The 20,636-nt window shown below is 57.7% G+C and overlaps 1 protein-coding gene and 1 long non-coding RNA gene across 10 annotated transcripts in view; one reads left to right on the plus strand and one right to left on the minus strand.

The window, feature by feature from the left end:
• The window catches only part of LOC109245996 (uncharacterized), a 78,353-nt gene that overhangs the window by 1,619 nt on the left and 56,098 nt on the right, over positions 1 to 20,636 (plus strand). The window contains exon 2 of the long non-coding RNA XR_002071174.2: positions 961 to 1,041. This is a non-coding gene — a long non-coding RNA (uncharacterized LOC109245996). The remainder of the gene's footprint in view (positions 1 to 960; positions 1,042 to 20,636) is intronic.
• On the minus strand, positions 487 to 11,810 carry LOC109245992 (polyunsaturated fatty acid lipoxygenase ALOX12). 9 transcript variants are annotated; one of them, XM_019413674.2, is made up of 14 exons: positions 11,548 to 11,793; positions 10,844 to 11,048; positions 9,709 to 9,790; positions 9,505 to 9,627; positions 9,303 to 9,406; positions 8,895 to 9,055; positions 7,965 to 8,108; positions 7,005 to 7,214; positions 4,710 to 4,796; positions 4,326 to 4,495; positions 3,424 to 3,509; positions 1,265 to 1,365; positions 974 to 1,144; positions 487 to 869 (listed from the first exon to the last, which is right to left on the minus strand). In XM_019413674.2, the coding sequence occupies exons 1-14, from the start codon at positions 11,680 to 11,682 to the stop codon at positions 690 to 692; spliced, it is 1,959 nt and encodes a 652-aa protein (XP_019269219.1). In that variant the 5' UTR covers positions 11,683 to 11,793; the 3' UTR covers positions 487 to 689. The 9 variants fall into 9 exon arrangements, 8 of the variants coding, with proteins under 8 accessions (XP_019269219.1, XP_019269218.1, XP_053748948.1 ...); XM_019413673.2 differs by having other exon boundaries at positions 3,424 to 3,545; positions 11,548 to 11,791; XM_053892972.1 differs by lacking the exon at positions 487 to 869 and having other exon boundaries at positions 1,035 to 1,144; positions 1,234 to 1,365; positions 3,424 to 3,545; positions 11,548 to 11,803.

Consider the following 20,636-nt stretch of genomic DNA (forward strand, 5'->3'; position numbering starts at 1 on the left):
TTAAATCGAGCCCACAGTCTGTGCGGGTCCATCCAGCAAAACACCAGGTTTTCTTGCATTTCTAAATGGTTGACTAAGCCAAAAGAAGAAGACCGTTTTGTGACACTTTGAAGTTCATATTTCACGGCTCATAAGTACAGTTTTTTTTTTTTTTTTAATTTTTTTTTTTTCAACGTTTATTTATTTTTGGGACAGAGAGAGACAGAGCATGAACGGGGGAGGGGCAGAGAGAGAGGGAGACACAGAATCGGAAACAGGCTCCAGGCTCTGAGCCATCAGCCCAGAGCCTGACGCGGGGCTCGAACTCACGGACCGTGAGATCGTGACCTGGCTGAAGTCGGACGCTTAACCGACTGCGCCACCCAGGCGCCCCTCATAAGTACAGTTTTACAGGAGCCCAGTGACCCCTCATTTCAGTGACCTATCGTCTGTGGCTGCTTTTGTGCCGCTTCGGGACCGTTAAGTGGTTGTGACAGAGACCGCGTGGCCTGCAAAGCCTGAGACATTTATTGCTGGCCCTTTACAGAAAAGGTTTGCAGCCCCCCGGACTGGTGGGATACTGACGTGGGGGCTTTAGTTGCGGGGAGAGAGTAGAGCTTTAGCAGCAGAGACTGGACTCCTGGAAATTCAAGATGAAGCCTCAGCACTAGCGCGGATCTGAAGGCCTCCAGGCGGGGGCGCCCTAGAGCTCAGATGGTAACACTGTTCTCTATGCGGCTGGGCCTCAGGTAGTCGTAGGGCAGGTCCACTTGTGCATTCCGGGCTGTGATCTCTCTTTCTAAGTTTTCCAGATCTGTTTGGAATTGTCTTAGTACAGCCTGGGCCTTGGGGCTTGAGAAATACTTTTCTTTGTGGTGCCCCAGAGGTACCTGGGAAAGAACAAAGCGTCGATCAATTTCTAGTCCAAAGGCAGAAGCATGCAGACCCTCACTCTCATGTCTCCCTTCTGACTTTTCCCAGAGTCCTGTCTCACCATGTCTGGCTGGCGGCGACCCAGGTGCCACGTGATGGTCATTTGAAGACAGGCCTGTCGGATGTCAGGTAGTGAGCCCATCACTGTGGCCATTTTCACGTCTTCCTTGGTCGTGGGTGGGGGCATCCGCATGGTGCACGGGGCGTTAGGGACCCAGGCGTACCAGTCCAGCTGGGGGAAGAAACTGCAAGCCTAGGATCCTGGTACTTCTGCTTGGAACCCCCGTCTTTCCCTCGGGAATCCCAAGGTCCGACACTTGCCTTCGGGGACCCGGGCTGCCGGCTGTCATACCTGGCCCTGGTTGATGGCCCCGTGCTGGGCAGTGCAAGTGAAGACGCACATGGTAAGGAAATGACAGAGCTGACTCTGGGACTGGAAGGAGGCAGGGAAACCTGGGCAGAGAGGAAGGGGGTTTGGAGGCTACGGCCTGAGAGGAGAAACCTGAAGGCTGACGTCTTGGGATGTCTGCACCACTCGGGGTTGAACTGCACGGGTCCGCTTATGTGTGGGTTATTTACCGTACGGTATTACAAATGTATGCTCCTTACGGTTTTCTTGACGTTTTCTTCTCCCTAGCTCGTTTTACCGTCAGAATACAGCATACGATACATAGACTAACACACAAAATACATGCTAATTGACCGTTTATGTTACTGGTAAAGCTTCCGGTCAACGGTAGGCTCTTGGTAGTGAAGTTTTGGGGGGAGTCAGAACGTAGATGCAGATTTTTAACTGCTGGGTATGTGGGGGAGGGTCGGTGCCCTCACCCCTGCGTTATTTAAGGGTCACCTGTGTTTTGGCATTGATGGGTATTTGTTCCTTTATTCAAATATATTTGCATTAGATGTGAGTTTCAGTTCAAGTTCAAGCAATAATATTTGGGTGCCTTAGACCAATGACTTAATCTCTCTGAACCCCGGTTTCTTCACCTGTAAAGTGTGGATGCCACCTACCTTATAAAAGAGATAATGCATTGAAGCCACCTAATACATTATAAATTCTCAATAAATAATAATTATTATTACGGAAGGGTTGGGGGTGAACAGCTCTGACTGATGGAATATCTTCTGCCTCAAAAAGGGGTTAAGAATTTAGGGATGTTTCCTCCTACTCTGGAACAAGGGCATTATAAGTGTCTGAGTTACAAGGTGAGGATTACGAGAAGTCCCGTGTTCGTGGTGTCATGGCCGAGAGAGGGTTTCCACAAAGGTGGTCTCGGGCCACTGGTTTTACAGCGGAGGTGGGGACTCAGAGACCCAATTATCCTGTTAAGAGGAACATATATAATCACTCCCCTTCTGTAGATTAAAAAAAAATCAAAGACCAGAGAGATTAACCTGCTGGGCAGGATCCCATCTTTGGGAAAAGGCAGAGGCTGACCTTGAACTCCGGGTCCTGACTGCTTTTCTCAAGCTGTTTTTAATTTTGGCACATTTCCTCTAGAAAGGCTATCGGGAAAATTAGGCAACGAGCACCATGAGAACTGGGGTGGGGTGGGGGGGGAGAGGGGAAAAGAGAGAATGAGAGGCAGTTGGTGGAGATTAAAGCTGCCATATGAGTGTTTATTTTTATCTTCCAGATGTAGATGGTGGTTGGGAGGAGATGGCCAGGGAGAGGAAGAAGGGTCTTCTGGGACTGAGGTGGACCAGGGCAAGTTTGCCCCGGAAGGGGGAGTGCAGGCATTGGTTTATCGCCCACTGTACCCCCGGGGCCTGGCCAGAGCGGCTCCCCGGACGCAGGATGCCCGAAGGATGATTTCAAGCGGTCCCTGCTGGCCCGTGTGTGCTGGAGAGGGAGGATGGACCCGCGAAAAGCTGAGAAAAGCTGTGTCTTCCCCAGAGGTTAAAGAGCAGGTGGGGGTGCCAACGGCGGAGGCTAGATCTCGGCCGAGGGGAAGGGAGGCCAGATTGGCCTCGGAACTGGGACCCCGAGGGGCAGTGCATGGAGTTCAGGTCTGTGCCAAGGCGCGGACGGTGCTGAGGGTGCCCCAGATGTGACCGCGCACCGTGGGTGTGTGCAGTACGCCCAGAGCGTGTGCACAGAAGCAGGAGGAGAAGGCCGGGAAGCTGAGTGCCGGACCCCGGGCCTCGGTGGAAAACTCACCCTGTTTGTATCGCATGTAGGAAAATAACCACAAGGAGAGCACGGGAGCCCCAGCGGGACCCGGGCACGTCCCACCCTGGCTGTGGTCCTGGTCTTATCGGGCCCCCGTGCTGTGGCGGATTAGGGGCATCTGTGACTTGGGCTAGGGGATGGCAGTAAAGATTGATGGCCAGGGTCTCTGCGGAGGACAGTCCCTGGGTATCTGGAATTGTCTTCAGTAGGAGGAGGTGGGAACGGGATTCCGAAGCTTCATGCGTGGCTGGAGAGGGGGGTGTGGTGAGGGGTTGGGGCCTGAACCCAGAGGGGCAGGACCGAGATGGGGCTCCTGTCTCTGGGGAGGGTCCTACCTCGGTCCTGGGCCTGGCACAGCCCCACCTCGGTGATCTCCCGGCACCAGGCCTGCAGCTCAGGGTCCCCTCTCACGACGTCGTCCCTGTGGTAGAAAAGGCGGACGATGCCCTGCACGTACCTGCCCAGAGGAGAAGGGGCTGAGCTCCTTGAGGGGAGAAGGCGCCAGCCTCTGACCTCTACTCCCTTCCTGTGGCCTCTGCCCAGCTGATGCTCACTGTTTGTAGGGACAGGTCTTATCGGAGTTGTCTTGGGGGACGTTCCCTAGCTCTTTCCAAACGCTAGTTTAGAAAGGAAGGAAACGTGTGCCATTAGTTTTAAGAGTTCTGGACTCGTGGGGCACCTGGGTGCTCAGTCGGTTGAGCATCCGACTTCGGCCCGGGTCATGATCTCACGGTTCATGGGTTCGAGCCCCGCGTCGGGCTGTGTGCCGACAGCTCGGAGCCTGGAGCCTCCTTCAGATTCTGTGTCTCCCTCTCTCTCTGCCCCTCCCCCTCCCCCGCTCTTGCTCTGTCTCTGTCTCTCTCTCAAAAATACAAATAAACGTTAAAACAAATATCTAAACAAACAAACACGGGAAAAGAAAAAAAAGAATTCTGGACCCATGGCTGAAAAAGGCATTCTTCTGACAGAATCCCTGACTCCGCCAGACCCCGTGGTTTACCTGCCCACCCTTCCTGCACGTCCGCTGCCTCCCGACTCTTCCTGTCTCCCCAGGACTGAGTTCCTGCGCCTCCTGTCTGGACCTTCCAAAGTCGGACGCTTAACCGACTGAGCCCCCAGGCGCCCCTGGACCTTCTAGGTTTCATGTGGGAGGTTTGCCCCATGCTGACCTCAGGTCAGAGCCCCGCTGGCCCCCTCCCCGAAGCCCCTGCATTTCCCAGCCGCCACTCTCACCCACCGGGCAATGATCTCCCAGAGCCGTAGGGCGTCGTGGGCGTAGAGGGCACTTGGGATTCCCAGCAGGCCCCGCGCAGCCAGGTCGTCAGGAGGACAGAGGGAGCGGTAGGTCAGCTGGGCCATGGCCCGACGGAGCAAGTGCACGTGGCCCCCTCCGCCAGTGCTCACCGCCTGCGACAAGAGAGAAGAGAGGCCTTGAGGGAAAAGACCGAGCACGGTGTGCAGGGGCTCGGAGGTGGGGTTCCACATTTAAAGACACGAGCTTAGAGGGACAGGCGCGTGGGTTTAGGGCCAGGACACTCCCACCGTCTGGGATCCTGAAAGTAGCGGGAGGTCACGGAATGCTGGGTGATGAGCCCCACCCCGTGGCCCGTCACCTCCTTACCTTATCAAATATTCCTCCTTCCGAGATGAGCTGGGATCTGGCCCGGGTGTTGATTTCCAAGGTATAGCGGATGTGCGGGATCAGGAGCTGGGGTGGAGGGGGTTGGGGGGGGGGTTAGGGAGGCCACGCCGGGGTCTCTCCTCCTGGGGTGTGGCGCCAGGCCTGGTGGCCCTCTCCCCCTTGGACGCTTTCCTCCCTGGTGCTGCGGGGACAGGCCTGTCTGTGCGTCCCTGAGCACTTGCTCTCGTGCCCTCTGCTGCCCCGGGAGTCAGGCTGCGGCTGTTACCACTGCTCTTCATTACTCCCGCCTTGAGTGTATGTGTCCTTTTTATTTGCTTTTATATTTGTGTCGTGCACATACTCCTAGCTTAAATTAGCCTCTCTGCTCGTTTGCAGAGCCACGCCCCCATCTGGCGCTGCAGTCCAGGGGAGGCGCCTTTTGGGGGGGGGGGTTCCGTGAGTCGTGGGAGGGGCCATACTGAGCTGCCTGCTTACACTGGGGGGGGGGGGGGCGTCATCACATCTGCCCCAGCCCCAGGTTGGCGGTTAGGCCCCTCTAATCTCAATAGCTTTAAGAAACTGCTTTTTATTAGGCATGAAAAAGGCCGTCTGACCCCCACACGCGTTTCTTTGATCTCAGACTGTTTTGTGTTACTTCCGCCCAGGTCACGTGCAGGTTTCCTGAAGTGTGGGGTTCATCTGCGCTGTAGATGCTGCACGCGGGGAATGACCCCGGTGATCCCTGAGTGTCCTAGAAAGCCCCAAGTCCACAGGGGGAGAGAAGATCCCCGAGGGCCAACAACCCTCATAACAGCCACAATAATCACAAGAGCGAATGTGCTTTGTGGCTTTCAGCCTGTGGCACGCTGTGGCGTTACGTCCTCTTATCCCGTCACAAACCCACAGCGGAGCTCCCGTCATCCCCGCTTGGAGTCAAGGACTCTGAGCGCGCATCTGGGAGGTGCCAAGGTCAGGATTCCAGTCTGTCCCTGCATCCAGATCCAGAGGCTGCGGGAGGAACCTTTGTGACGTTAGCAGCTTCGCTCTCCCGTGGGGCTGACGTGCCTCGGGGCAGCGTAGTGATGAGCGGGGCGAGGCGGGGACAGGGCTGCGCTAGTGATTGGGGGGGGGGTCGCGAGCGTGAACAGAAGCCTAACCCATTCCAGAAGAGCGGAAGACGGCGACACGGGGGCATCACGAGATCGGCAAGATCTGAGACTCAATTGCGCACGCTGGTGTCCCTCTTGTCTGTGTTGTCCCGGACTCGCGGGGGCCGCGGCTGCGCCCGGCCAGGCTTGGGGGAGGGGTGGAAGCCCCCAGCTGAAACCCCACGGCGGGGACTCACGTGCCAACCTGCCGACCCTTCGGCGCCCCGTTTTTAAAACTGGACACCCCGTCTTTGCTTCCAGACCGGCTCTTCTCCTGACCTTGCCGTTGCTGACAACCAGCCTCGTTCGGAAGCTGGTATCAGCTTTGTCCCTCCCCGCCACGTCCCTGTACCTAAAGTGCCATCAAGACGTTGAGAACATTTTTAAGCGAGCACGAGGCTTACTTTGCTGCCTTCTGCCTAGCCATGGATCCTGAACTCGCTGTTTTATAGAATTTCACCACCTTCTAGGGCGTCCCCCCCACCTTGTGGGCTCCCAGGTGTCGTGGGAGCGTGGACCTCCAGCCCGTCTCCAGTCTCACACCCGGGATCACTGCAGCCGTTGGCCCCTCCCTCCACAAAGTCTCTGACTTCTTTTCGCTTTTCATTCACGCCCCCACCTTGCCAGCACGTGTCTCTGTGTGCCGGTCCCGGGCAGGTACAGGTAGCCTGCTGGGGCGTTCTCCCGGCCTTTGGATCTGTTCCGACTCAGCACGCTCTTCGGTGGCAGCAGAACATTCCCCGTGAGTTCCGTGGCGCTCGTAGGCTGTCTCTGGCGACGTCAAATTCCAGGCCCGGTTACTGTTCTCCCGGGTGGCTCTCTGGGGCGTCACTTGCCTTCCTGGCCGAACGGTGACTCTCCAAAGGCAGGGACGGGGCTGCTGTCTTACTAACAACATTCCAGCTGTACTCCAGGCTCATCGCTACATCGTCAGCGTCCTGGGAATTTCAGAGCGTTCCCGAGGAAACGTTAAGTGACTTGACGTCACGGACACACGGGTGTCAAGCTGTACGGTCTTGCTCCTCGTCTCCCCGCTTTCGTTCACAGACTGGCGTAAACGTTTTTGTGTTCCTGCGGCGCCGCTTGGCATTGGGCTCTCTCCTCTCTCTGGGGTTGTGAACTGGGGCTCGGGGGGGAGGGCACGTACCTTGAAGACGGGGTGCAGCCCTGGGAGGCACCTCATGGTGGCCACGGCGATGACCTCGGCCACCAGGTGAGTGCTGAGCAGATGGTACTGGAGCTGGTGCACTTGGAAATCGGAATTGCGGACCCAGATCTTGGCCAGGAGCCAGGCGAGCGGGGGATCCGAGGGCAGGAACAGCGGGGGCGCGGGGCAGCTGGGGCTGGGGGGCTGGATCTGCAAGAAGGAAAGCAGACACCTACTGACCCTCCGCCCGCTGTGTGGCATTCTGCTCGGCCCCGGGGGCGGCCACGGCCGAGTACGGAAGGCGTTGCTCCCTGCAGGTTAGGGTCTAGGAGGAAGACCGAGGCCCCCTCCTGCCCTGCCTCCCGCCGGCACTGCGCGCCGCTGCCCAGATGGTGGGGCGAGTGCAGGGGTGTTGGAAGCAGGGGGCCCAGCAAGCCTGGGCCCGAGCAAGGGCGGGCAATGGGAAGGAGAAGCTGGGTGTGTGAGACGGTGAGCAGCACTCGGTGACGGACCGGACCGTCGAGAACCGTGGGAGGAAGGGACTCGCGGGACGACGGGTGTTGAGTCAGGGGCCCCAGAGAGAGGAGAGGTCTCTCAGAGTGTGGCCCCCAAACCAGCAGCAGCTTTGGAACTTGTTAGAAGTGCAGATTCCCAGTTCCTACCCCCAGACCTACTGGACCCGAAAGTCTGGTGGGGGGAACCGGCCACCTGTGTTTGAACAGGCCCTCCCGTGACTGTGATGCCCACAAAAGTTTGAGAACCACCGGGTACAGGATGAGAATCCAGAAGGCCAGTATGGCTCTCGAACAGAACGGGAACTTCCAGTTGGGTGAGCCAGCAAGCCAAGAGTGACAGGCGGACCGGCCGCTCTGAGTGAGGTGGGGGTGAGGGACAAAGAAGCTGGGAGCAGAGGTCGGGCGGACAGAGCCGTGTGGGGAGGGGGTGCCCGGGGCGCCTCACCTGGATGACCACGGGCAGCAGCTTCCCCTCGGGCCGCATCTGGAGCATGACGAGGGGGGCGGCCAGGTACTGCTTCTCTCCTCGGATCACGTTGGCCGGGATTCCGTCCAGCAGGCTGAAGTCAGCCTCAAACAGGGAACCGCTCTGCGGGGAGGAGGAGGGACGCGCCCAAGGTTACGGTTGACGGCGCACCCCCGGGGGGCCCAGGCAGAGGCCAGGCGACGGCCCTGATCTAGTTTCTTGCCATCATCCTGTGTCGGCACCGGAGCCCCGCTGGCAGGCCCGGAGCGTCTGATCCCACCCCGTCAGGTTCGCTGAGCCAAGAAACGGAGCGTCATGCGGTTAGCGGATCTGGGCTCAGAGCCGGGCCCGCGTCCGGCCCGGTCTGCGTTACGGGTACCGGAAGCTGTCCTTTTGCCAGGCTGGCCGGTCCCCTTCGCCGTCACCCCTCGGTGCTCTGCTCCCTGTGTTTGGTCCCCACCAGCTCGGCAAACGCTCTTTCGCTTCCCGTCCAAATGTCTCCTTTTCGTCCGAGCGCCGCACAGAGGGCCCCCGGCCACGGCCGCCGCCGAATCCAGCCGGCACGTGCGCACACCCGCGCGGCCCTTCCAGACCCTGCTCTCCTCCAGGCAGCCTCCCCAGGTCTCGCCCGCTGGCGGCGCCCGTGTCGGGAGTATGACGTCAGCCAGGGAACGTCATCGTCCCTGCTAACGTCTCCGGCCCCGCCGGGGCCCTGGGAATTCGTCCCGTTTCCCCTCCGTGCCGGGAGCTCCTCGCGGCACCCGTCTCCACGCTTTGTCATCCTTAGGCTCTCTGCACGGGGCCCCGCAGCCCAGCACAGTGGGCGACCAGGCCTCCCTTCCCCTGACCCATCTTTGGTCCCTTGCCTTTACCACTTCCCCCGCCCACACGGCCACGGAGACCGAGTACCTGGAGTTCTCTCTCCAGCTGGGCCCCCAGCGCCTCGGTCCCCGAGGGCAGCACCAGCCGGGAGGGCAGGGAGGCGGAGCGTCTCAGCACCATGGGGTTGGCGCCGTTGAGGAACTGGTAGCCGAAAAGTTCATCGTCCCGCCAGCAGCGGTGAACCCTCTCTGTGGGGCCAGGGGGAGTGGAGGAGGGAGTATTTGTCACCTCCCGGATGTCCCTCCCCTCCAGGCCCTACCGGGGCAGTTCAGGCACGTGACCACCCTGTCTGCGGCCCCTGGCTCGTCACTCTGGAGGCCTCTGTGACCTGGTCGGCCGACAGGGTCTGAGGAGTCAAGGGGACTATGGGGTGTGAAGGGCGGGTCACCGAACGGGGCCATCGGGGACGTATCGAGACCTGGGGGAACCACTGACCAGCCAGGTCGCTCTTCTGGCCCCAGAAGATCTGGTCAAAATCCTCCAGGCGGCTCCAGGAGCTCAGGAGGGTGTAAACGCGCTTGAGGACCGTCTCCAGAGCCCTAGGACGGGTGTGGGGACGTGAGCCCAGCCCCTCGCGCGCTCCCGCCGTCGTCCGGTCTCCCCGCCCTGCTCCGCTCCGAGCCCCAGGCTTCCTCACCCTGCCTTCAGCGCCCACTCGAAGTCCAGCCTCTTTTCCTCATGGAACCTCGAGTTTGGAGGCAGATCGTCCTGGCGTTCTGCCGCTATCGTCCGGGGTAACCCTTCCTTCCAGGTGGCCCAGCTGGGAGACAGGAGGGGACTTCAGGGAGGGTGTCTCCGTCAGCGAGAGGGGCGGGGCCCAGGGAGGGGGGACAGGGCTCACCAGTACAGTCTTCGTCTCTCCTTCAGCTCTTTCTCCCGATGCTTCTGGAACACGTCCAAGGCATTGTCTCCTGCCAGGCGCGCTGGGGAGACACGAAGGTGATTGGCCACACGGTTTTGCGTGGCCCTGGGCTCTCCCCTGCTTGTCCTCGTCTTAGCCACGGTGGTCAGGGCCCGAGGGCCCCGTTCTGCTTTGTCGCTTCTGTCTCTCCCTGTGCCTCACGTGATCAGTCGCCCAGACGAGCGCTTCCCAGACCTGCCGACCTTGCACCCCCCGGGGGCCCTCACCTCTGCGCTCAGCCCTTGCCCTGAGACACAAACGTCATGGTTGTCCCCCATGTTTGTGAGCCTGTCTTTCCCTCCCTGACCCTATTTCATCAATACCGGGGGTTGGATTCATCACCTTAATTAAGCTGACAAAATCTGAATCACTCGTGTGACCGCACCTCTTTCTACCATGTATCAGCTTTGCTCAGTTTCACACGTCTGCACCCTCACCTGTCACACCTGCGGCTGTCTTCAGAAGCCGTCGAGGAGCTGCTGGGTTGGCCTTCTCTCCCTCACTTCACCTTTCTTAGCCTCAGAGGCACAGCCTGTGTGTTGACGGGTTCTAGCTCTTCTCCGTGCCCGCACTCACCTGTGTCGGATCCCCCTCTCAGGCGCCCATCCTTACTGTCCTTGTCCGTGTTGGTCTCAGGACTCGTCTGGAACAGTGACCAATCCGAACTGCCTCCTCCTCCTCCGGCCCGCTGTCGGGGTGCGCCCTGTCCCTCCCAGGGGTCTGCGTGCTTTCTCGGCCTGGTTCGTGGTCTTCCCCGAGCGGTCCCCTGCTGCGCGTGCTGTCCTGACTGTCGCTGCCCTCACTTGTCCAGCCACACAGAGACCTGCCTTCCACTCTGTTTTCCACCAGTGCTGCAGCCCCCAGGCCCCTTCCCCTCATTGGAAGAGGGCTCTCCAGATCCTTCTTCCCCTCCAGTCGCCTTACTCTGTGTCACTCGGGGACTGAGAACTTTTCCCTGATCCTTGTCTTCTCCCTACCTCCTCTGCTGAGCCCCCACTGTTTTCAAGCCCCTCCTGGGGACCCCCGAGGTCCCCAGTGTCCATACCGCTTCCCCGCCCCCACCCCCACCCCTCACCGGTGCCCTCGGGCAGGCTCAGCACGTCCTGGCCTTGCACCCAGCGGTAGCAGGGGAAGAAGGTGGCCTCCTCGCAGGCTCCGGGGCCGCGCACGGTGATGCAGTCGCAGAACCAAGCGTCGTCCACCAGCGAGTGGTGTTTGCGCAGCTTCACGAACTGCAGGGGCCCCAGGTCCTTGGGGACGTCGCGCTCGAACTCCTCCTCCTGCGGGGGCCACAGTCCGCGACACTTAGGAGCAGGGGCCCGGGAGAGGCCGTCTTTGTGGGGGTCGGGGGCGCCTTTGCGGAGCCCCCGCTGCCCAGGGCCTCCAGAGACGGCAGCCCTTGTTCCCCTCTCCGGACACCTGCGCGGCGCGGGCCCGGGAGGACGAGGGCGCGCGGGGCACGGCCCGCGGGGTCAGCGATCAGTGACTGAGCGTCGTCGCCCACGTGGGCCCAGCCCTGAGCTGTCACCGAGCCCGCCCTCGGGGCAGCCTCTGGCGGGACCTCCGATCCCGCATTGACACCGGCTCTGGGGTCACTTGGGGAAGCCCAGTGGGGAGGCTGCGAGGACCGGAGGGAGAAGGGACTTGAGCCCGGCCCGGGCTCCGGCTCCTGTCTCCGCCGGCGCGACCTCGCCGTCGCCTGCCGCCCGCGTCCCCGCCGCCCTCCCGCCGCGAGCCCAGGCCCGGCCAAGGTCGGGGTCCCCGCTCGGGGCGTCTGACCTGGCCCCGCGCCGGCCGCAGCCGCAGCTCCAGCCGCGCCTCCCCGCGCGCCCCGACCAGCCACAGCTGCACGCGGTTGTGCGACCCGGAGAAGAGCCAGGCGCCGGTGGCCACGCCGATGCGGTAGCGGCCCATGGCGGTCCCGCCGCAGCTCGGGCTCCGGGGCCTGAGCGTCGGGATCGCCCGGGGCCTCCGGCGGCTGTCGGGGCGCCTCCGGGCCGGTCGCGGGCCTTTAAAGAGGGGCCTGCGTCCCCGCCCCCTCGCAACTCTCGGGCGCTCCCCAGTCCCCGCCCCAGGCGAGCCCGAACCTGTGCGCGGAGGAGACGGCTGGGGGGTGGGGGGGGGCTCGGCTGGGGCGGGGCTGCGGGAAGATAAAGGGGGCCCGGTGGGCGGGGCCGAGAGTCTGGAGGCGCCCGCCGCGCCCGGCCTGGGGGGGAGGGGTGGGGAGCTGGGGGCCGCAGGGTCGGGGGCTTCAGGGATGAGGCTCCAGGCCTTCGGGAAAGCGGGGAGGGAGAGGGGGTGAGGGGGTCTCGGCCCCCCTGGGCTGGCACCTGGGGAAGGCTGGCTGGGGGGCCGCGCTGGCCTCCGGTAGAAGGACCCCGGCGGGCCCGCGGCGCCTGGTTTCTACCGCGTTGGAGCCCGGCCCTGCGAGAAATGACCAGGAGTTCGTTCCCTAGAACCTGGAAAAGTGACAGGTCAAAGACTGGCCCCCCTCCTTCCCGGGGCCGTTTTCACACGTCCTGGCTGCAGGACCCGGGGACACCAGAAACAGAGGCCTCACCGAGGCAGGGCGGCGCAAACTCCTGGCGTCCACCCTTCGGAGTGCGTGCGGATGTTAGGGACGCAGGTGTCAGGGTGCAGCGTGGAGTCGGGCGGGAACCCGGCATAGGCGGGCAGTTCCCGTGACCTTGGTCCTTTCCGGGTGAACGGAGTCCCTTAGCCTTCAGTATGTAACAGGTTAATTTTGTCGTCACTGACCCTGATGCCTTCTTCCCTTAACCAGAATTGTTCTCTTCTCAAACCTTATATGTAAGTGGCTTTTGTTAGGCATTAAGTTCCACTTTTGTCCTCTTCCCTGCTGTCCTTATCTTTCCTCCTCCCCCCAGCTATTTCCTGAGTGGCTCTCCTGGCTCTCGGGGCAGGAAACTAGGGAACTGCGGTGGGGCCGGTGCTGCTTAGGGACTCTGTAGACCCCAGGACTGGGGCTTTGTCATCCAGGAATCTGAAGACGCCTCCCGCAGGTCCCTGTCTAGACCTGGCTCCAGGTCACTCATAAGCGTTTGGCCCCCAGGGTGTATGTCTGGTGGCCTGGGCCAGAGCAAAGTAAGTCTGCTTTCTTGAGCCTGACCCTCAAAAATGATTTGGTCTGTTGGTTATTGGGGGTAAGAGGGCTTCTAGACCCGCAGAACAGCCTCCAAACCGCACGGAAGTGTCTGATCTGCACTGGGTGTCGTCCTCCCTCGTATTTTCGAGACTCCTCTCCACCTGTGTCCTCTGTGCTCAGCACCGTGCGTCTGCCATTCGCAGGCTCCCGGTTCCTCCAGTTTGGGGGACCGCCCCGCTCTGTAATACCCAAATAAAATGGCTCGCGTTCCCAGCCTGTGTAGTGGCTGGCTCTGACCTTTTCCACACACACCCCCTTCAAAGGTCGCTTTTGCCTATAAAAGAATTTGTCTCATACCTACTTCCCAAGTCAGTCCACACTTGAACCTGCTTCTCTGCCCCTTTGTGACGCCCCTTCTGCCCTGTCTGGTGCATTGCAAGGTCACGTGGCAGAGGGGGAAGTAAATATTTAAGAATAGGCCCACGTAGGGCGTATGTTACATGAGTTTATACGTTTAAAACACTTAGACGATGCCAGTGTGTTTTATCTGCTACCATTCTGTTATTTACAGACTGGAAACAATTCCCAGTTGAATGTTGTCCGCATCACTCCTGGACATTTCCTCTCCCCTTCCCTGCCCTGTTTTCCGTGTCCCTCCAAAGACCCCAGTTTCCCATGAGGGGTCTTACTCCTCTAGGCCCTTCCTCCCGCTTCCTTTCTTTTTCCTTTTTTTTTTTTTTTTTTTTTAATTTTTTTTTTTTTTTTCAACGTTTATTTATTTTTGGGACAGAGAGAGACAGAGCATGAACGGGGGAGGGGCAGAGAGAGAGGGAGACACAGAATCTGAAACAGGCTCCAGGCTCTGAGCCATCAGCCCAGAGCCTGATGCGGGGCTCGAACTCACGGACCGCGAGATCGTGACCTGGCTGAAGTCGGACGCTTAACCGACTGCGCCACCCAGGCGCCCCCTTTTTCCTTTTTTAAGCATGTGGGTTATGTTGGGGAAATATAGTTAAAAACCCAAATTCCCAGCCCAGGAGAACCCCTCCACAAAGATTGCAGAGAAAGAAACAGTTTTATTATTTAAAAAAGTCTTTTTGTTAAATGTTTATTTATTTCTGAGAGACACAGAGAGACAGAGCATGAGCAGGGGAGGGGCAGAGAGAGAGAGAGACAGAATCCAAAGCAGGCTCCAGGCTCCAGGCTGTCGGCACAGAGCCCGACGCGGGGCTCAAACTCACCGACCGCGAGATCATGACCCGAGCCGAAGTCGGACGCTCAACCGACTGAGCCCCCCAGGCGCCCCCAAACAGTTTTGTTATTGACTACGCTTTAAACCAGAACGTGACACGTCTCACAGGCAATCTGCTAAGAGACTCACGGACAGAAGGAAATGGTCCCTTTCATACAGCCACACACACACACGTATGGTCTCAAGTTAGGAGTGACCGGTCCTCAAGTAAAAGGCTTGGTGGTACCCTTTGTCCCGCCCCATTCATCCCAAGTCCACCTGGTAACTGGTGGCGGTCTGTGTTACTGCCAGGCCTCGTCGTGAGGAAAGCAGACTTCTTGTATCTTGATGACGGCAGCTGGTTCCGCAAGTTGGAGCACGGCCCCCCCCCCCCCCAGTCAGGCTTCCAGCCTCCCACGGAAGCTAGAAGAGAGGGGCTCCGTCTCCTTTGATGTTGACCTTTCAAAGGGGTGGATCCTGGGTCCTTGGGAAAGACATTCCTGGATCTAAAGCTGACCGGAGGCTTGTTTAGCTTCTAAGAGGATTTCCATGCATCTTACGGAGATGGAGAAGGAACTTAAAACGAAAGGTTTTCTGACAGAGATGCTCTCAGACCAGGGAACAGTGGAGAGGCCTCTTGTCTTCAACAGGGAGAACTAAGCGTCTTCGTTTTTTTTTTTTGTTTTTTTTTTGTTTTTTGTCCTTACGATGATCATTTCGTTCTTAGGCCTGTCGCGGGATTGAGTTTGCCGGGCCCTCTGCGGTAGGGAGGCCCTCACCTGCCACACGGGCCCGCCGAAGCCGAGCTCCCCCCTCTTCCAGACCCCCAGGCCCCGTTCCCCGGGCCCAGCAGCCGACTGCCACATTGCCACCACCTCCCTTCACAGGGCACGTGAACTCCTTGATCAAAGCCCTCTCACTCTCCCTGGGGGCCTGTGGGGGAGGAGGATGGCCCTTACGTGTTCGAGCTGGAAAGGCTCGTTAAAGTGTTTTTCTAGGGGCGCCCGGGTGGCTCTGTCGGTTAAGGTTAAGTGTCCGTCTGACTTCGGCTCAGGTCATGATCTCACGGTTCATGAGTTCGAGGCCCAAGTCCGGCTCTGCACTGACGGTGGGCAGCCTGCTTGGGATTCCCTCTCTCCCTCTCTCTCTACCCTTCCCCCCCCCCCAAAATAAATAAACTTTTAAAAAGTGAATTTAGGGGCGCCTGGGTGGCTCAGTCGGTTGAGTGGCCGACTTCGGCTCAGGTCACGATCTCGCGGTCCGTGAGTTCGAGCCCCGCGTCGGGCTCTGTGCTGACAGCTCGGAGCCTGGAGCCTGTTTCAGGTTCTGTGTCTCCCTCTCTCTGACCCTCCCCCGTTCATGCTCTGTCTCTCTCTGTCTCAAAAATAAATAAACGTTAAAAAAAATTTTTTTTTTTTAAAAAGTGAATTTAAAAAAATAGTGTTTTTCTAAACATAAACTTAAGAATAATTGCATCCCCTCCTATCTCCCGTGCTAATGTGGTTCCGACCACAGCCAGTCTAGAGGATGACCCCCTCACCCCGGCACTATGAGCGTTTGGGGCCCACTTTGGGCACGGGGCTGTATGAATTTGTCACTGTTCCTTGAGGACAACTTGGACGTACAAACATGGCATTATAAATTATGTCACTTTAAACCGTCTAAACACGGGACCTGACTTCAGGGTAGAGATGTTGTCATCTGTTTTTCCGATTGGTCACTTGAGGGCTTGCTCGGCCTGCCTGCAGGGGCCCAGCACTTCCCTCTGAGCGCTGTCACTCGATTCTGTCCTTGTTCAGTGGGGTGACCGGGGAAACACCGTCTCGCACGGTCTGAGGGTCAGTTTCTCGGGATACAGGGATCCCTGCCTCGACCACGACATACCCTTGGGCTTCCAGACTCTTAGTTCACACAGGCTCGGGCGGGGTCCCCACTTGTGACTCTGGTGTGAGGGGGCTGTACCAGGGCCACGTCCAGCTTTAGACTATTTTCTTTTTTCAAAGCACTTTTGTGATTTAAAAAAAAAAAAATTTAAGTTTATTTATTTATTTTGAGGGAGAGGGAGAGAGAGAGAATCCTAAGAAGGCTCTGAGCTGTCAGCACAGAGCCCGACATGGGGCTCGATCCCACGAAACATGAGATCATGACCTGAGCCGAAGTCAAGAGTCGGACGCTTCACCAACTGAGCCGCCCAGGCGCCCCCAGCTTTAGGCTCTTAAACCGTCAGGACTTGGCGTTGAGCCCGGTCGAATGAACAGCCACTTTCCTCACAGGGGGTTCCCTCTTGGGACCCCCAGTGTTCCTTCCTGTTGATGGATCTCTGTTAGAACCTTCTCAGTCTTTCACAGAGGGCTTGATTAATATTGAACAATGTAAACAAGAATTCAAATCCCAGTCCCTTTCCTTCCAGGTAGTGTCTTGGGCCCTTTAGGCAAATCTCCCCCCTTCCTCCTCATCCGCCGGTCTGCACACCACGGGAGTATTGGGGTGTGGCAGAGCCTTGGTGGGGCCTCCAAAGGGTGCCGGAGAGGGGACGCTCAAAGCTCAGAGAAGAGTCCTAGAAGGTTTGCTCCCGGGGAGCTGCGTCCATTCAGAGAGAAAAAGCTGCGGGTTATTTTGCCGCCTCTCTTCCCTCCGCTTCCCGCGCCCCCGTCTCTGGCAGACGTCCCCAAGCTGAGCCCAAAGAGTCTGTGCGAATTTCTGTGCGCTCAGAGCGCTCTTAAGTCACGATGCCCTTCAAGGAGCGGTTGGTTTTGGTCGTTGAAAAAACTCTTTGCAGGGGCGCCTGGGTGTCTCAGTCGGTTAAGCGTCCGACTTCGGCTCAGGTCACGATCTCGCGGTCCGTGAGTTCGAGCCCCGTGTCGGGCTCTGGGCTGATGGCTCGGAGCCTGGAGCCTGCTTCCGATTCTGTGTCTCCTTCTCTCTCTGCCCCTCCCCCGTTCATGCTCTGTCTCTCTCTGTCTCAAAAATAAATAAATGTTAAAAAAAAAAAAATTAAAAAAAGAAAGAAAAAACTCTTTGCCAAACTATATACTTCTCCCCACAGCTTGCTTTTCTCCCTTAAGAGACGTTGCTCGCGGAAACTTCTGGGGCTCACTGGTGATTCACCCGACGGGTTCCTTCGAACAGCTGTGTGGTGCTCCACTGTCATGGGCGTACGGCTGTTTCCGGTTTGGGGGCACACGACCGACGCTACGAAGGGTGGGTTTGTGCTTATGTCTTCATGCCCTCGGTGGTTCTATTTCTGTGGATCGGAGTCCAAGAGAAAGGTGCAAAGAATAAAAGACCACAAAACAAGAATAAGATAAAACAAACAGGATGAAAACAACAAAGCCGAGCGTCTACTTGCCTGGCGGTGGAATACACCAGGGGACACACGGGCTGAATCATCCACGGACGGGGATAATCAGGAATTTTTCAGGGCTGGGAAGGGGGCGTTCGTAACGCGTACGTGAATTCACAGTTGAAAGCTTGTCCCTGGAGAGGCTATTCCTGGCCATCAAAAATCTTCAGCTGGAGAGCAACAGTTTATTTCTGCCGTCGGCGGGGCAAGTGCTGGCCGGAGCCCTTTCCCGTGGGGACCCGGGGCTCTTTGTGATCTTACGGGGAGCCGGTGCCTCCGACAGGTGGAGGCAGGGTGTAGGTCAGAGCGCAGTGCGCCAGGAAGAAGGCCGCGAAGGCGACAGAGGGGGTCGTAGCTGGAGATGGGGGCCCCGGGGACGCAGTGGGAGGGAGGTGTGGAGGTGCAGGAAAATGGGATACAGGTGATGAGGGCAGACCCCGAGGGGGCAGGTGAAGTCCAGGAAGCGTATGGAACACCCGGCCATAGATCCCGCGCACCGACAGCGGGCAGGGCAACGTCTCAGGTACCACGGCGGTTTGTGGCCCTCCGGAGGGCCACACACAGGTCCACAGATACATTAAAGCGCTAAGATTTCAACCAGGAGGGGCAGAAAGCAATTGAGAAACCAGTGTCTTAAAGGTTTCGTAAGGGGGTGATAGGAAAGCGTGGCTCAGGGGTGTGATTTCCTTAGCAGTGCTCCCTGCTTGGCTGCTAGGCACCCACACGAAAATAGAAGGTTGGAATCCTCCGGAACGTTAACGGCCGGAACGGGAACCCCGAGGCTCTGTCAGAGGCTGATACGCCCCCCCCCCCCCTCGTTCTTATCTCCCCAGCGTTGCTGGCGGAGCAGGCGCGGACACCGGGCCTGTCGTCGCGTGTCGTCAGCTTGCGTGTCAAGCAGACACGGTGTCAGGAGGGGCCTCCCGGATCTACCCCCGTGAGGCTGGCGTCTCGGGACTGCTCGGATGACTCATGCCACAGCGGGCGCTTCTCAGCATTTCTGGAAGGAGGCTGAGAGGTGCACCCTGGGCGCTCTCCCCAGCCCCCACCGCCGCCCTCTGTTTCTTGGAGAGCCAGCCTCGGATCCCTGGCTTATCTTGGCAGGACTGCAGGGGAAGGCCGCCCCCGCGGCACCTTGAGCCTCCCACTCCATCCTGGAGAGGACACCCCAGGGGCCACACAAACTCCACACCTTCTCTGGGAGCCCTGCCTACGACCCTTCACCATCCCACCCGTTGACCTTCCTCTTCGGCCCGATGTTTGTCTTGTCACCCTACGTTAGTGACATTTCTTACTCACCCCGGCTTCCAGATGGCTTCTGCGTCTTGCCTGATGGTCTCTGTTCCGCCCTGTGCTGACTGTCGGGTGGTCCGTGAGACAGACTCGTACTGAAGGTTTGAAAGGGTGACAGCCAGGGCAGGGGCTGGGGGAGGGAAGTGAGGCACTCCCCTTGGGCATGACATTTCAGGGGGTCCCCCAAAACTCAGTAATCGAGATAGAAACTATTTTGGGCGCCTGGGTGGCTCAGTCGATCAAGCGTCCCACTCTTGATCTCGGCTCAGGTCATGATCTCCTGGTTTGTGGGTTCGAGCCCCACGTTGGGCTGTGCAGTGACAGAGTGGAGCCTGCTTGGGATTCTCTCTGCCCCTCCCCCACTTGTGCATGCACGCTCCCCCCCCCCCGTCTCAAAATAAGTAAATAAACTTAAACATGTTTTTAAAAAAGATGGAAAATATTTTGATGCAGTATTTTAAAAAAAAATGAATGCAAAGAAAAATCTAGGATGAACAAGATACCAAAACGTAAAATAAATCCAGGATCAGTTGTAAGACTTAACGTTAGCCATCTGTATTCTTAACATTTTTTGCAATTGCTCCTTCCACCAGAGATTTCTCTCTGGCCGACCTCGGGACCCCCAGACCCAACCCACAGGGGCCTTGCTGTAGAAAGTTCTTACTTTCTCTTATTTCTGTTTATTTGCAGACCCTCTCACCTCCTCTCTCCACCTCCACACTCCCCTCAGCAGTGACATACTTGAGGAAAGGCCGTATTTTTCCTTATTATGTAAACAACTTATTTGTCACAAGTATCGTCTCTTCAACCTCTGCTCTGCCTCCTGGCTTTCTGAAACCAAGATGGCTCTTCAAGGTGTTTTGTAAATAATAAGCCATCTGCTACTTTAGCCACAAGAATAAGTGATTTCCCAAGATTAAATTCTCAAGCATGTTGCCTTTCCCACAAATGTCTGTAAATTGAGGGAAACAAAGATTGACTCTCTTAAGATTCATACGTGGCCAAACCATCCCCAGAGAACAGTTGGCTACAATCAAGGGGTGTGTGTGTGTGTGTCTGTGTGTGTGTGTTTGATGAAAGTAAGAGAAAGCAAGATGGATGTACACAGTTAACCCTACAAGACTCTGACAAGTAGATATTATTACCCCTGTTTTATAAACTAAGGCTCAAAGAGGGGAAGGGCTGTCCCGAAAGTCACACAAGTCACAAGCAGGTGATCAATGTTGCAACAGTCTCCGTTGCCTTAACTGGGGCTGCCCTTAGGGCGTGCCGGGTCTCCCGCAAATAACTCTTTGCGGGCCTCCTGCCTGTATAAATGGCTTGATTGATGTGGAGAAAGGGAACCCTCCTGCACTGTCGACGGCAGTGCAGACTGGTGCAGCCACTGTGAAAAACGGTATGGAGGTTCCTCAAAAAGTTAACAATAGAACTACCCTACGACCCAGCAATTGCAGTGCGAGGTATTTTACCTGTGGGTACAAAGATGCTGAGTTGAGGGGTTATATGTGCTCTGATGTTTATAGCAGCATTATCAACAATAGCCAAATTATGGAAAGAGCCCAAATGTCCATGGACTGACGAATGGATAGAGAAGATGTACACACGCGCGCGCGCACACACACACACACACACACACACACACGCACGCACAGGAATATTACTCAGCCATAAAAAATGAACCTTGCCATTTGCAACACATGGATGGATCTAGAGTGTATCATGTTCAGCAAAATGAGTCAGTCAGAGAAAGACAAATACCAAATGATTTCACTCATTTGTGGAATTTAGAAAACAAAACAGATGCACACGGGGGAAAAATAGAGAGTCAAATCATAAAACAGACTCTTAACTATAGAGAACAAACGGAGGGTCGCTGGAGGGGTGGTGGGTGGGGGGAT

The sequence above is a fragment of the Panthera pardus genome, unplaced genomic scaffold (assembly GCF_024362965.1).
Source record: "Panthera pardus isolate Hobbes unplaced genomic scaffold, ASM2436296v1 HiC_scaffold_3, whole genome shotgun sequence".
Lineage (NCBI taxonomy): Eukaryota > Metazoa > Chordata > Mammalia > Carnivora > Felidae > Panthera > Panthera pardus.

Excerpts from the sequence above, each read along its gene's own strand:
- LOC109245992 (XM_019413673.2), bottom strand. The coding sequence starts at position 11,682 with ATGGGCCGCTACCGCATCGGCGTGGCCACCGGCGCCTGGCTCTTCTCC. Across the intron at positions 9,407-9,504 it reads GAGTGGGCGCTGAAGGCAGG|GGCTCTGGAGACGGTCCTCA; the intron begins GTGAGGAAGCCT and ends CACCCGTCCTAG. Across the intron at positions 3,546-4,325 it reads CTCTGGGAGATCATTGCCCG|GTACGTGCAGGGCATCGTCC; the intron begins GTGGGTGAGAGT and ends TCCTCTGGGCAG.